Here is a 16,933-nt window from a genome sequence, read left to right on the forward strand (position 1 = left end):
GATAGCTTTCACTCATTTCACATGCTAGCAAAGTAATTAATTCTCAAAATTCTCCAAGCTATGCTTCAACAGTACCTGGACCAAGAATATCCAGATGTTCAAGCTGTTATTTAGAAAAGACAGAGGAACCAGAAATCTATTGCCAACATCTGTTGAATCACAGAAAAAGCAAGAGAATTCCAGAAAAACATCCACTTCTGCTTCACTGACCACACTAAAGCCTTTGACTATGTGGATCACAACAAACTGGAAAATTCTTCAAGAGATGGGAATACCAGACCACCTTACCTGCCTCTTGAGAAACCTGTATGCAGGTCAAAATGCAACAGTTAGAACCAGACAAGGAACAACAGACTGGTTCCAAATTGGGAAAGGAGTACATCAAGGCTGTATATTGTCACCCTGTTTATTTAATTTCTATGCAGAGCTGTTGTCTAACATCATGCAAAATGCCAGGCTGGATGAAGCACAAGCTGGAATCAAAACTGCCGGGAGAAATATCAATAACCTTAGATATGCAGATGACACCACCCTTATGGAAGAAAGTGAAAAGGAACCAAAGAGCCTCTTGATGAAAGTGAAAGAGGAGAGTGAAAAAGCTGGCGTAAAAGTCAACATTCAAAAAATGATCATGGCATCCGGTCCCATCACTTCATGGCAAATAGATGGGGAAACAATGGAAACAGTGACAGACTTTATTTTTGGGGGCTCCAAAATCACTGCAGATGGTGACTGCAGCCACGAAATTAAGACGCTTGCTCCTTGGAAGAAAAGCTATGACCAACCTAGACAGCATATTAAAAAGCAGAGATATTACTTTGCTGACAAAGGTTCCATCTAGTAAAGCTACGGCTTTTCCAGTAGTCATGTATGATGTGAGGTTGGACCATAAAGAAAGCTAAGTGCCAAAGAATCGATGCTTTTGATCTGTGGTGTTCGAGAAGACTCTTGAGAGTCCCACAGACTGCAAGGAGATCAATACAGTCAATCCTAAAGGAAATCAGTCTTGAATATTCATTGCAAGGACTGATGCTGAAGCTGAAGTGCCAATACTTTGGCCACCTGACACAAAGAGTTGACTCATTAGAAAAGACCCTGATGCTGGGAAAGACTGAAGGCAGAAGGAGAAGGGGATGACAGAGGGTGAGACTGGATGGCATCACCAACTCAATGGACATGAGTTTGAGCAAGCTCCAGAAGATGATGAAGGACAGGGAAGCCTGGCATGCTGCAGTCCATGGGGTCACAATGAGCTGGACAGGACTGAGCGACTGAACAGCAGTAAGATAGCTTGCTGTGCTAGAAAACAAATTAATGTTAAAAGACTAACAAGAGTAATGTGAAAAGGACACAGAAGTCAGCTTAAATGGACTCTCACTGGCCAAATTTAGATAATATGGGGCTTAAAGCAGGACAACTATAATATTAAAAATACATTAAATGAATAAAAATCCATAATAAATTGAAAGTACATAAAGTGGGACTCCATGAGGAGACACAAAGAGTAAGTACTATGGAAAGAATGTCTACCATGGAGCTGTGAACTGAAAAATTCCCAGAGATTGTATAGGACTGAAAGATGTTGCAGTTCTACCCAGCCAGAGCTGAGAGACCAGAGACCTTGTTGGATTCTCAAGGAATAAGAAGAAATGGCAGAAAGGAGATCCATTAGTAATAAGGCTGAACTAGACCTACTGGAAAGGCTACTCTAAACCAATCTAAACAGAGCTTAAAAATAAGTCTTGAACAGATCTAACTGATCTGCAGGTCAAATTGAGCTTGCTGCCCAAACAAAACTCAACAGGCTTTAACAGAGGAAAAGAGAATCCAGACACTCAATAGCCAAACAGTCACTATTTCTCATATTCAGTGAAAAAAAAAAAGTACTAAATATTTGAATAAGAGAAAAATACAAGCCACAACCAAAGGAAAAATCAGTCAGGAGAGAGTCAGAAATCATGGAATGAGTAGATGAGAACTTTAAAGTCACTTTTATAAATATACTTAAAGGACATCATGAAAATAAACAAGAGTGAACTGGCAGATATAAGGAACCAAACCGAACTTATAGACCTAAAAATGTAATATCTGAAATAAAAATTCACAGGATAGCCTTAATAGCAAGTTATAACTACAGAAGAAAAGATTCATGAACTTGAATACATAACAACTCATCAAACTGAGATTATGATAAAAAATAAGGCTGGTAAAAGTGTGAGGTGATCTTTATATGTGATGTGTTAGACAATATCAAGTGATATATTATTCACGTTGTTGGAATTGAACTAACCTATTTGACAGCAGATCATTTGTTGCCTGGTCACAAAAGAATTTTTGGGATGACAGAAATATTTTCTATCTTGGTTGTGGAGGTGGATATATAGGGGTATGCATTTGTCAAAGCACATCAGAATGTTTACTTGAAATGGTTACATTTTATGTATATTATACCTTAATAAAATTGATTTTTAAAATTCCATGACATTGTAATGATACTTAAGAAAGGGAGAAAAAGACTCACTGGAGGTGACTAATACTTGTCAATTGCAATGGAAAAAGAAAAAAGAACTTTAACAGTGGAAAGATTTGGTAGTACCACCTAAGTTGAAAGTGACTATTCTTAGCATCAATTGCGAGAAAACTTGATAAAAACATACTATGATGAAAAACAGTATCATCTATAAAGTAGTCTTGCCTAAAATAAGACTATGATCAGGCCTTTAAACTTGCAACTTATAGCACAGAAATACACTCATAAATTTTATACTGTAAAACATTAATAGCTGATTTAGCATGTTGAAAAATACTCTTCATCTTTTTTGTACATTTGAAAAATATTCACATTAAAAACTGAAGAAAGTGATTAGTTAAGAGGTCTACCAACATACTACATTGTAAGAGTACAGTATCACCTCACAATAAACAAGTCTGAAGGTAATATAAATTTGGATATATATGATTGGAAATTTTGTTTTTATAGCAGGGTCACCCTTAGCATTTCATTAACCTTGTAGCAACGAGGACTCAGGGGCTTCCCACGTAGCTCAGTGGTAAAGAATCCACCTGCAACGCAGGAGACACAGGTTTGATCCCTGGGTCGGGAAGATTCCCAGGAGAAGGAAACGGCAACCCATCCCAATATTCTTCCCTGGGAAATCCCATGGACAGAGGAGCCTGGTAGGCTACAGCCCATGGGGTCACAAAAGAGTCAGACACAACTCAGTGACTAAACAACAATGAGGCCTCATATTTTATGCAACCGAAGTTTTTATACTTCTCTTATAGCATTATGGCAAAGATCTTACCATTTCCCAGTCTTTGAGTACAAAAGTGACACTGTAATTTTGAATTACTCAAGTACAAGAGAATTGTGTCCTGAAACACAAGTCATGTACAGTTTCCAGAAAGGGCATTTAAAACTCCTAGCTTCTTGAAAAGCTATCTTAAAAATGGGTATGATATGGGCGGCTCAACAGTAAAGAATTTGCCTGCAATGCAGAACACACAGGAGACACAGGTTTGATTTCTGGGTTTGGAAGATTCCTTGGAGGAGGGCGTGGCAACCCACTCCAGTATTCTTGCCAGAAAAATCGCAAGGACAGAGAAGCCTGGTGGGCTATGGTCCACAGGGTTGCAAAGAGTCAGACACGACTGAGATGACTGAGCACTAGCATGTCAGATCAAGAAGTGTGTATCTGTATGACAAAGTGAAGTGAAGTGAAGTGGCTCAGTTGTGTCCGACTCTTTGCGACCCCATGGACACCAGGCTCCTCTGTCCATGGGATTTTCTAGGTAAGAGTACTGGAGTGGGTTGCCATTTCCTTCTCCATGACAAAAGACATTTCAAAAAATTCAAATACCTAAATACCAGATTAAGAAAACTCTTTAAAATTTTAATTTGAGCTATTGCCTCATTTCAATTCTTAAACTAGGGGCTACAAAGAGTAGCACAGCTAGTAGTCATAGAGATCATAACAATGTAACAGTAATTTTGTTCATCAGTTTACGTGTAGTATATTCATCAGAATCTGGCACACAGCAGACACTCATTAACTGTTTGTTAAACTAATCAAAGAGTCCAACCCGAAATTAACCAGCCAGTAATTATTTAATCACTATACAACCTCTATTATACTGTTCTTTGGAAATAGTAATCTATTGCTATTCTTTAGAAAAGCACAGCCCATTTACATTTTTAATTTCTTATGACTGGAAAAAAAAAGTTTAATCTATTAATGAGTACCATAAAGGTTTCTATTCTAATTAACAACACTAAATGGAAACATAATATAGAAAAGATTAACCAACAAGGGAGGGCAGGATTCATGTTGTAGGAGTTAAACACCAAACATAAAGGATATAATGGATTTTTAACTAGTTTCTTTTCCCTTCTGTTTCAGTATTTATAGTAAAGTAAGTAACTGTTGAATGGAAAGAGAAAATCCAATGCAAATGATATATAGGCAGAAGAAAGAAAAAGGAAATCTATTGAAACTATCACTGTCAATTCCTCTGAAGGCTCTCACGGTCTAGCCCATAAAAAAATCTCATCATGACAATACTGCAAATAATCCCTTAATACTACCCTCATATTTGCCATCTAATTTTAGTTGGGTTATTTTTTGTAACTGATAAGTGGAAATCAAGTGAGAGATCATTTTATAAAAGTGGTAGGATTAACTGTATTTCACAGATATGAAAAACAGATAGTGATTCTGGCATTGTGGTTTTTAGCATATTCCATATTTCTGATAAATTGTCTTTGAGAATGCAGACTTACATACTAGTATTAGGAGAGATGAACATTCTGTTGTGTGAATCTCACTTCATATTTTAAGCTTTACAAACACAGGCCAGTTTAGCACATTCATGGAAATAACAGGTCATTCAACCTAAATGCAGACTTTGTGTGACTGATACCTACTACTGCTATTACTGGAGGGCATGGTGGAGGTAGGGTACCAGATGGTGACACTATGGATAAAGTCTGGAAAAGGAAAATACAAGAGAGAACACACCCTTCAGAAAACTTCTGAGACTTGTCCTGTCAAGACTCTAAAATTGACTTCACCCAGAGTTTGGAGAAACATCAAACAAGAAAAGCTCTTCTACACAAGCACATGTGTCTCAGACTAGGCAAGAGCCTGCCAATGTACTTGGCCAGCACCCTAGGGCAGCTGTTTAGCCATGACCTTGAATTCAGTGAGGAAAAGGGCTATTTATTGTTCACTCTGCTCTCTTTACTATGGAGGCTGTGGGTCACGTGCTAGGAATAAAGGCGAGCTGGTGTTGCTGGGGCTTCTCCAGGCCAGGTAGAAAGCAAGCCTTGTCCGGTTCAGATCACTTCCATGGGTGGTGTCACAAACACTCATATTCCCTGTCCTTGCTGATGCTGCCTTTCTGCTCACCACCAACCCCTACTCCTTGCCCCAACTCAATCACTGAAACACTTCCTCAAACTAGAGATCTGAGAGAGTGTTTGAAAATCACTAGTTTAGATTAATGCTCAATCCAACGCAAGAAGTACTTGCACAGAATCATATGCACTTACAGTGCTGCACTAGATCCTGGGCAACTTATTCTGCCACTGGGCATATCTGACTGTTAGAAAGTATTTCCCAGTAGCAAGCTCAAATCTGCCTTCTTCCTACCTTCTTTCAGTTCTAGCTCTGCCTCTTGAGGTTGCAGGGCACAAAACTGTGCCATCTGTTTTTCATCTGTCAATGCCCATCTTAAGTTTTACCTCTTTGTATTACCTGCCCTAATTACTTCTCCCACAGCAACCCCTGTGCCCTTTGGTTTCCTTATGTGTAGACCATTCCTTGGCACTTATGCTTTAGAGTCTTAACTATCTTGGGCATTCTTTCAGGCTTTCTAATAAGAACGTATTCTCACTGAGGGCTGGACACTCTTAGTCTTTTTTTTAAATATCTACTTCCATATCCCTTTACTATGATGCATTGGATATGTAACTAAATACAAATGAGCACGGGTCCTCCATGAACTGGTCTTAACCATTATGACTTTCCTTACTTTGTACATCTTCTTACAAAAATCTTCTATCCTAATCAAATCCAACTGCCAACTATATCCTATATCTTTCTCCTTTGCAAATAACTTTTCTTTCCATCTCAACTTCTCCCTCTCTAGGTCACAGGATATTAGTGTATGGTACACGAACTTCTGCACACTACACATAAAATGTGTATTTTTCTATGGTAGAGAGGGTTTTATACTGTCATATAATCCTCAAAGGATTCCATGACTTCCCAAAAGATTAAAATTCAGCGCTTTAACATTTCTTTTTTGCCTTGTCTGCTTAATCAACTCTTGGCACTGAATGTACGTGGATCAGTTTCTGTACTATTAATCTTTATTGTGGCCTAATTCTTTTGCTATTTAATATTTCATGATTGTAAACCCATCATAGTGGGCTTAGTGTCTTTTTGCTATGTGTACTATCTTGTATGAAACAGACACTTAAAGATAATACTCTGGACACAGATGGTGAATCATCCTTCAAATTGGTCAGTGTATAGAGAATGGATTCTAAAGGTCCACATTGCGGCTGTGATACTGCTGGAGCTGGGCTAAACGCCACAACTAGCTCCCACCTCACCTCTGCTTTACGAATATTTTCTTTAGCTTCATCTATTTTCTGTTCCAACTCTGTTCGGTTTTGTTCTGATACTGAAACTCCATGGCATTCCAGATCATCTAGAACCTATTAAAGAAAATAGGAAAATGATAATTGTTTTCTATTTTTCTCTCCATTAAATGACTAGAACGTCTAGATAATGTTAAAGACTTTAGTGACAAGTTTCCATGATTACCTTTTTATCCTTTGTTTCCATTTATTTATTTGAAAAATTTTTTTTAAAAAGCTCTGAAGTAATTACAGACTTACAAGAAGCTGCAAAAGTAGGACAGAGAGTCTCTTCACCCAGGTTCCCCAAAGGTAAAAACCTGTCTAACTACTGTATAAGATAAAATCCAGGAAACTGACATTGGCACAATCTATAAATCTTATTTGAATTGCATTTTTTTTATATGCACACCTTTAACTTAAAAATTGCATGAATATAAAGCACTGTTTCCAAACAACTAATACAAAATGGCAAAAAGTCTATTGTAGCTTCATACCCTACCAAATGTTCCCTACTTCAAAATAACCACTGTCCCGTCAATTTACTTGCATTTTATCAAACCATTTATTATGTATTTCCCATATACTTTGCCCAGTTTTAAAAAAATGAGATCTATCAAACGTGTCTAAGAAACCTTTGTGTGATTGTACAAATAGACTGACATCATTCTCTAATCCACTGTTTCAATAATTCAACTGTGTCATACTTTATTTACTCTTACTTTACTGCCATTTGAGTTTTCAAATTTCTCAGTATTATAAATAGTACTGTACTAACTACCTGGGCTTCCCAGGTGGCTCAGTGGTAAAGAATCTGCCTATAACACAGGAGATGCAGGTTTAATCCCTGGGTCAGGAAGATTCCTTGGAGAAAGAAATGGCAACCTACTCTAGTATTCTGGCCTGAAAAAATCTCACGGACAAAGGATACTGGCAGGCTACTGTGCATGAAGTCACGAAAGAGTCAGACTAGACTTTGCAACTAAACAAAAACAACAACAGCCTAGTCAATGACTCTTTGAACATATGAGAATATTTATCTAAGGCAAAAACATAAAAGTAGAAATTGTATTATTTTTACAGACATTGCCAAATTGCTCACGACAGGCTGTATTTATTTTCCTAGTAGTGTGTAAGAGCACATTTCTCTACATTTCACCAACACTGGATACCATCAATCTTTGAAATTTTAAAAAGATTATCTCATTGTTTCAATTTTTGTTTCTCTGTAATAGAGTATCATTTCATATCCTCTATTCATTTTTCTAATTTTCTGTCTTTTTATTATTATTTAAATATATTTCCTTCCAGATATGAGTCCTTTTTCTGTTATTTATGTCATAAATATTTCCTCCCATTCTACTGCCTTTCTCTTAACTTTCAGAAGACCTGTTGTTTTACAGAAAGTTTTAGCTTTTATGTAGTCACATTCATCAATCATCTTCCTGTGTATTTTCTGGGTTTTGTGTCTTACTTAAAAAACCATTTGTAATATGACAAAAATATTCTTATTCTTTTTTTTGTTCATTTTCAGTAGTCTTGTGTCTAGCACTCAGGTCTTTAATTCTTTTGAAATTTACCTTGTATATGGCAGAAGGGAGAGATCTAGCTTTATATATTTTTCCAAATACACAGATAATTGCTATAATGCCATTTCCTGAGTAAATCCTTTACTCAAAGATTTGATATGCCTTTAACAAGTTTTTATTATGAAATATTTAAATATACTCAATAGACTAGTGTATTTTAAATACACTAAAATACAAAAATAGTATGATGAATTCTTAAATATCAATCTCCAAGATTCACTAGTTAATGAAACTTCTCCACATTTGTTTTACCTATTCTTTATTTTTCTGTGCTAATAGAAAAGCATTTTAAAGCAAATTCTAGACATCTTGTCATTTCACTCCTACATGCTTTAGTAAAAGTTTCTAAAAACTTAAAAGAAATACAACCGTAATACCATTATCAGACTTCACAATAATCCCTTGGTCACAATAATCCCTTGATCACCTTATATGCTGTTCATCATTAAAATTCCCTGCTTGTATAAAAATGACTTTTTATAGCATTTTTTCAAATCAATATCTAAAGGTCCATATATATACAGATCATTGTCTTTGATACATTTGTTAACTCCTGTAAGATGCTACAGTTTTAATTACTATAATCACTACTGCATCTTTCAGTATGTGCTAAACTACAAACATCTCATTATTATTGTTACTGGCTATTGCTGTTTTGCTGTTTGGTCATTAAGTTGTGTCAGATTCTTTTGCAACCCCATGGCTATAGACTGCTAGGCTCCTCCGTCCATGGGATTTCCTAGGCAAGAATACTGGAGTAGATTGCCATGCCCTCCTCCAGAGGATTGTCCCAAGTCAGGAATCGAATCTACTTCTCCTGCTAGGCAGGCAGATATCAGACACGTTTTAGGATCAGATTTTGAAGTTCCTTTGAAAATACTTTTAAAGTTTCACTGAGATTTCACTGAAATTACAAATAAATTTAATTAAAAAAAATTTTAAGTCAGAGAAAGACAAATACTATATGTTAGCACTTATATGTGGAATCTAAAATACAAAACAAACTAGTGAAAATAACAAAAAAGAAACAGATTCACAGATACAGAGAACAAACTAGTGGTTACCAGTGGAAAGAGAGAATGAAGCAGGGGCAAAATAGGGGTAGAGGATTAAGAGGTATAAACATGCATAAAATTAAGATGCTATAGGGATATACTGTACAGGTATTTAGTAGATAGTGGAAAACATTGCTGAGTGTTGAGTTATAGGAAAAACATCTATCGGATATTTTTCACACAATAAAATTCAACTCCTTAAACTGGTTTGATGCTTGACTTAAGTTAGATATAACCTACTTAAAGTTAGATATAACCTACGATTCTCTATTGCACTTACCCGTTGTTGGTGAACAATAGTTTTGTGCTCCCGTGCCACACGTGTGGCCCATTTCCGAGCCTCTTTGTTTAAACTGTGCTCTTCTGTGGTCCCTGTTTCTGATTCTAGTTGTCGGCTCTACAACACAAGAGAGAACAGAGGGAAAAGTACTGTTATCCTTGTTGAAATCACCACCATTTTGTAGGTAGACCAGAGGGCCTTCATTTAATCAGCACTCAAAATAGGAGGCATGCTCCACTACTGTGGAAAGCAATGTCTCATATGTCATAGGAGATTAGCAGAAGACAAAGAGGATGGTATAAAAACCATAAATGACCGCAGATTTTTGTCTTCCATTGCTGAACATTAAAGCTTCATCTCTAATACTGTAGCGTGATCCATTTTGGGTGTGAAGAAAACTAAGCTAAGCAAAAAAGAAAAAGTATTCATGCCAACTTACTATGACACTAAAATAGTTGCATAGACAAAACGGAAACAATTTAATAATTTCAGTGGGATTAAAAAAAGAATCACTGGATAGAAGTGGAAAGAAAAAATAATGATACAATAATAGCAACACAACCTAACCATCCTCAAAAATACTGGGGTTTAGTTACAGGTCGATCACCAACTTACCACCAAACCTTAAGCTAGCTTTTGTCCTTCTTCTGGGCTTTACTTGTCACCTCAAAGATAGGGATGCTAGAGCAAATGATCACAAAGAACAAACTGCAAAATCTAACTAAACGAGAGTTAATAGTTAACCCCTATTATGCAAGGTACTGTGGCAAGTGCTTCATGTAACTTCTATAACAATGTTATGAGATGGGTCACATGGTCATTCTATAGAAAAGGAAACTGAGGCTCAGAGATCAACTTCTGATTCCAGGATAAGAGCTCTTAATCATTAAACTGTTTTACCTTCTTCTAAACAATGAAGAATTCTTAAAAAAACAAATTTATTAAAATTGGATTAAAAATTTAATATTTTGGGGGGGGATTGTAGGCAAGGTTGAAAAACCTTTTCTCTATGCAGACATTTCAGCTAAACCTAGATTATGTAATGATAAATGAATTGAAACATATCCAAATCTAACCAACTTTACATTTATACTTTATACTGATTCATTCTTTGGGCTATTAGGGAATTATATTTGGTTTGCAAAAGGATCTAGGCATTTAAATTCATCTCTGTACTCAGAAGCCAAGGTTTAAAATGTTAAACCCTGAATGCAGAATGGAAATGTAATCTATAGGATGTATGGTAGAAAGGTATACTCTGAAGAGCTCAGATTTTTGAGCCAGACAGATCCAGTTTTAATCTTCTCTATGCCATTTACTACCTTTATGATCTTTTGGGTTGTTAGTTAATCTGTGTTTTAGTTACAGCTGAAATTGGTGAAAATGCCATCTATCTCAAAGGGGTTATTTAGGACAAAATGAGGTCATATTTTAAACATTTTCTTATAGCATATGTGTAAGTATCCAATAGATAGTAACTGCTAAAGACCCAAAAGAAAGCTACTTGAAACAAAAAAATTAGCATTATTGCTAATAAAAAAATCCAAATAATTCCCAGGTTCTTGATAGCCCAAATAATGAGTCAAAAACAAGGCTGAAGATATAATGAAAGACTGAGATCCAAAAAGAATGAACTTGTAGAGCACAGAGTAGATGAGAAAGGAGGCAACTAACAGAGAACTTTAATTTTTATTACTGAGGCACATTGTAGGAACTGGTAAACAGGTCTAAAATGTGTGTTGGCTGCATAGCCAACTTGCCCACACAGAATCTGTACCTTTTTACAGAGTACAGAGTATTATCTGTGCTTGAAAGCCGTGCTTTTTTTTCTCATTCCCTATGGGTTTACTATTACTCAGAATGGAGTGCCAATGATCAGGATAGATCACAAATACCACTGACCAGGACATGTGATTTTGGGATCTTCTGGGCAAGGAATGACATGTAACAAAAATTCAAGTAGATTGACTGCTTTCATGAATTCTGAAATCAAGCCATGGAAAAACATGGCTAACTATAATACAGTTCTAGACAAATGAGAATTCCTTACAAGGAAAACACAGGCCAGGGTACTAAACAATACATAAAGAAATGTTCTAATGCCACTCCCACAAATAAAGGTCAGTATAATTAGAATCTAGCCATGAAATTAAAAGACGCTTACTCCTTGGAAGAAAAGTTATGACCAACCTAGATAGCATATTGAAAAGCAGAGACATTACTTTGCCAACAAAGGTCCATCTAGTCAAGGCTGTGGTTTTTCCAGTGGTCATGTATGGACGTGAGAGTTGGACTGTGAAGAAAGCTGAGTGCTGAAGAATTGATGCTTTTGAACTGTGGTGTTGGAGAAGACTCTGTTCAGAGTCCCTTGGACTGCAAGGAGATCCAACCAGTCCATCCGAAAGGAGATCAGTCCTGGGTGTTCATTGGAAGGACTGATGCTGAGGCTGAAATTCCAATACTTTGGCCACTTCATGTGAAGAGTTGACTTATTGGAAAAGACTTTGATGCTGGGAGGGACTGGGGGCAAGAGGAAAAGGGGACGACAGAGGATGAGATGGTTGGATGGCATCACTGACTCAATGGACGTGAGTTTGAATGAACTCCAGGAGTTGGTGATGGACAGGGAGGCATGGCGTGCCTGTGATTCATGGGGTCGCAAAGAGTCAGACATGACTGAGCGACTTAACTGAACTGAACTGAACTGAAAGATCACTACCTTTTAAAGATGGTAGTATCAGTAGTGGTTGATTCCAGGAAAGGATCTGTTAGTAACTGCTTCTTTTTAAAATGGCGGCTAATTTAATCTTGATGATGTGATCACTCATCTAGAGCCAGACATCCTGGAATGTGAAGTCAAGTGGGCCTTGGAAAGCATCACTACGAACAAAGCTAGTGGAGGTGATGGAATTCCAGTTGAGCTACTTCAAATCCTGAAAGATGATGCTGTGAAAGTGCTGCAGTCAATATGCCAGCAAATTTGGAAAAGTCAGCAGTGGCCACAGGACTGGAAAAGGTCAGTTTTCATTCCAATCCCAAAGAAAGGCAACGCCAAAGAATGCTCAAACTACCGCACAACTGCACTCATCTCACATGCTAGTAAAGTAATGCTCAAAATTCTCCAAGCCAGGCTTCAGTAATATGTGAACCGTGAACTTCCTGATGTTCAAGCTGGTTTTAGAAAAGGCAGAGGAACCAGAGATCAAATTGCCAACATCTGCTGGATCATGGAAAAAGCAAGAGAGTTCCAGAAAAACATCTATTTCTGCTTTATTGACTATGCCAAAGCCTTTGACTGTGTGGATCACAATAAACTGTGGAAAATTCTGAAAGAGATGGGAATACCAGACCACCTAACCTGCCTCTTGAGAAATCTGTATGCAGGTCAGGAAGCAAGTTAGAACTGGACATGGAACAACAGACTGGTTCCAAATAGGAAAAGGAGTACGTCAAGGCTGTATATTGTCACCCTGCTTATTTAACTTATATGCAGAGTACATCATGAGAAACGCTGGACTGGAAGAAACACAAGCTGGAATGAAGATTGCCAGGAGAAATATCAATAACCTCAGATATGCAGATGACACTACCCTTATGGCAGAAAGTGAAGAGGAGCTAAAAAGCCTCCTGATGAAAGTGAAAGAGGAGAGTGAAAAAGTTGGCTTAAAGCTCAACATTCAGAAAATGAAGATCATGGCATCCGGTCCCATCACTTCATGGGAAATAGACGAGGAAACAGTGGAAACAGTGTCAGACTTTATTTTTTCGGGCTCTAAAATCACCACAGATGGTGACTGCAGCCATGAAATTAAAAGACGTTTACTCCTTGGGAAAAAAGTTATGACCAACCTAGATAGCATATTCAAAAGCAGGGACATTACTTTGCCAACTAAGGTCCGTCTAGTCAAGGCTATGGTTTTTCCTGTGGTCATGTATGGATGTGAGAGTTGGACTGTGAAGAAGGCTGAGCACTGAAGAATTGATGCTTTTGAACTGTGGTATTGGAGAAGACTCTTGAGGGTCCCTTGGACTGCAAGGAGATCCAACCAGTCCATTCTGAAGGAGATCAACCCTGGGATTTCTTTGGAAGGACTGATGCTGAAGCTGAAACTCCAGTACTTTGGCCACCTCATGTGAAGAGTTGACTCATTGGAAAACACTCTGATGCTGGGAGGGATTGGGGGCAGGAGGAGAAGGGGACGACAGAGGATGAGATGGCTGGATGGTATCACTGACTCGATGGACGGGAGTCTGAGTGAACTCCGAGAGTTGGTGATGGACAGGGAGGCCTGGCGTGTTGCGATTCATGGGGTCGCAAAGAGTCGGACACGACTGAGTGACTGAACTGAACTGAAGACATCTTTTGGCTTAAACTAATACGTCAAGAATATTGGAAAATGTGGGACTTTGCTGGTGGTCCAGTGGCTAGGACTTCGCACTTCCACTGCAGGAACACAAGTTCCATCTCTGGATGGAAACTAAGATTCTGTAAGCTGCACAGTGTAGCCAAAAAAAAAAAAAAAAAAGATTTTTTAAAATTTAATGTTGTTTTTAGAAAAACAAAAGTCAAACCATTTCAAGAGTTTAGGAAGGCTTTCAGAGCCTAGCAATGTTACTTTCAAAAATCACCAAAAAAAGAAAAAAATCACTCATCTTTTTAGAAAGTAATATTAAAGTCTTTTCAAAATTTGTAGTTATTAAATAACTTTAAAGAACTACACTACAAAAAAAATTTTTTTGGGGGGTGGCTGCTCCTGTGGCTTGCGGGATCTTAATTCCCTGACCAGGGATTGAATGTAGGCCCTCAGCAGTAAAAGCAAGAGTCCTAACCACTGGTTTGCCAGGGAATTCCCTTTCTGAATTTCCTTTCTGTCCTAAGGCTGAAGAACTTAATATAGTCCTCTCTGAACATCTGACAGTAGACACTGCTGATTCTAGAAAGGGACACTCATGTCTACAATCAGAATCTTTCAATTTGGATATTATTGCCAGTATATGTACAGGACAATGGTATCTTTCTATCCATCATGAGTATTTTCCATAAATTCTCTACCACAATGTGTTCATGCTAATGAGTCAATGCTAAATGTAATATAAGATTCCCATCAACAGAAAGAGCCACTTATAACAGGTAAATGCTCTGCATGATATATTGATCACATATAGATGTTTTTATAGACAACGGCATTTGAAATATATTTATTTATTTGGTTGTGTTGGGTCTTAGTTGTGGCACATGGGGTCTTTTAGTTGCGGCATGGTGGGTCTAGTTCCCTGACTAGGGATGGAACCCAGGTCCCTTGCAGTGGGAGCACTAAGTCTTAGCCAATGGACCACCAGGGAAGTCCAGACAAGGACATTTTTGCTAAACACTTATTTTTAAACAGATGCAAAAATCGCCCCACTTAAGTGAAACTTTAATATGCAAAATTCTAATTATAGCAAGCAGTTGTCTTATTTAATATAACTGTTAATCTATAGAAGATGGAATTAAATGTCAGAAGTAGCATTTTAAATAATAGGAAAAGATCAGATATTTTGTTAGCTCTTTTCTTTTTTTCATCATTTCTGTGAAGACCTTATTACTTGCAGTTCAGAGAAGGTAAACAGGAAAGGGTCCTCTCATCCCCACCAGGAAGTTTGAGGGAAATGTTCCCTTAAGGTTTTCCTGCTTGTATGTGTGCCGTGTGTGCAGCTGCTTCAGCCATGTCTGACTCTTTGTGACCCCATGAACTGTGGCCTGACAGGCTCCTTTGTCCATGGGATTTATCAGGCAAGAATAGTGGAGTGATTTGCCATTTCCTACTCTGGGGGCTCTTCCCAACCCAGATATTGAACCCGTATCTGTTGCGTTGCAGGTGGATTTTTTTTTACCACTGAATCATTGCCTGCTTGTATAGATCATACTTATCTAAGTTTTGTGGACATGCATGTTTCTTGTATTCTTTCCCAGGTTAACTTTGTCATTTGTCACATGATGTAAGGAAATGCTCCCTAAGTGTACACAACACTAGTTCTGATAATGGAAGGGAGACACACTGAGATGTATGCAGGGCAGAGAGGTGCTAAGCAAAGCAAGTCATGTACTTTTAAGAGGAATAAGAATGGACAGTAACTATTAGCTAGTGGCTACTTTTTATTCCAGACATATTGCCTTTTAGCCTTAAAAATTTCTGAGAGGTTGGTGAGTTATCCTTTGTAGACTAAAACAGGAGAGAAAATCCCAAGGAACTTCCAGCGATCAACTTAGTAAGGGAGTTGAAAACTGGAGGCCATGACTACAAAGTGTTATCATATTTCATAATCTTGGTAATGTCTTCTATATTTTATATTTAAGTACTTCCCATAGTAATTTGTGATACAACCTAAAAAAAAAAAAAAAAGAAAAGAAAAAGAAACATGCTTGTCTTGAGGACAGGAGAAAAAAGGCTGTCAACATTTATTTTCTCTCTACTATGTGCCAGGCATTGAGTCAAGTCTAATTTTCAAACTCAATAAAGTACAGTCATTTCATATAAGGAAGCTGAATCATAGAGGTTCAGTTCAGTTCAGTCGCTCAGTCATGTCCGACTCTTTGCGACCCCATGAATCGCAGCACACCAGGCCTCCCTGTCCATCACCATCTCCCGGAGTTCACTCAAACTCACATCCATTGAGTCGGTGATGCCATCCAGCCATCTCATCCTCTGTCATCCCCTTTTCCTCCTGCCCCCAATCCCTCCCAGCATCAGAGTCTTTTCCAATGAGTCAACACTTCGCATGAGGTGGCCAAAGTACTGGAGTTTCAGCTTCAGCATCATTCCTTCCAAAGAAATCCCAGGGTTGATCTCCTTCAGAATGGACTGGTTGGATCTCCTTGCAGTCCAAGGGACTCTCAAGTCTTCTCCAACACCACAGTTCAAAAGCATCAATTCTTTGGCGCTCAGCCTTCTTCACAGTCCAACTCTCACATCCATACATGACCACTGGAGAAACCATAGCCTTGACTAGACGGACCTTAGTCGGCAAAGTAATGTCTCCGCTTTTGAATACAGTATCTAGGTTGGTCATAACTTTTCTTCCAAGGAGTAAGTGTCTTTTAATTTCATAGCTGCAATCACCATCTGCAGTGATTTTGGAGCCCATAAAAATAAAGTCTGACACTGTTTCTACTGTTTCCTCATATATTTAACCTCTATGAGGTTAAATAGAGGTTAAATATATATAAATATATAAATAAAAATAAATACAGCCAGCACATAGCATAGCTAGGATTTGACTCCAAAGCCCATGATTTCTCATTGTACAACACCTGCATGAATCTCTAACACAAAGTTATTACCCATGTGACAGCTGAATGACTTTAAACATAGAGATTCTGATA

The 16,933-nt window shown here is 37.8% G+C and overlaps 1 protein-coding gene across 3 annotated transcripts in view; it reads right to left on the bottom strand.

Annotated features, from left to right (window-relative positions):
- The window catches only part of FCHSD2 (FCH and double SH3 domains 2), a 238,034-nt gene that overhangs the window by 35,458 nt on the left and 185,643 nt on the right, over nucleotides 1-16,933 (bottom strand). For all 3 annotated transcript variants that reach the window (XM_069552994.1, XM_069552995.1, XM_069552996.1), the window contains exons 11-12: nucleotides 9,571-9,687; nucleotides 6,620-6,724 (exon numbers count right to left, since the gene is read on the bottom strand). In XM_069552994.1, the coding sequence (XP_069409095.1) occupies nucleotides 6,620-6,724; nucleotides 9,571-9,687 (222 nt within the window). The remainder of the gene's footprint in view (nucleotides 1-6,619; nucleotides 6,725-9,570; nucleotides 9,688-16,933) is intronic.

This window comes from Ovis canadensis, chromosome 15 (assembly GCF_042477335.2).
Source record: "Ovis canadensis isolate MfBH-ARS-UI-01 breed Bighorn chromosome 15, ARS-UI_OviCan_v2, whole genome shotgun sequence".
NCBI classification, from domain to species: domain Eukaryota; kingdom Metazoa; phylum Chordata; class Mammalia; order Artiodactyla; family Bovidae; genus Ovis; species Ovis canadensis.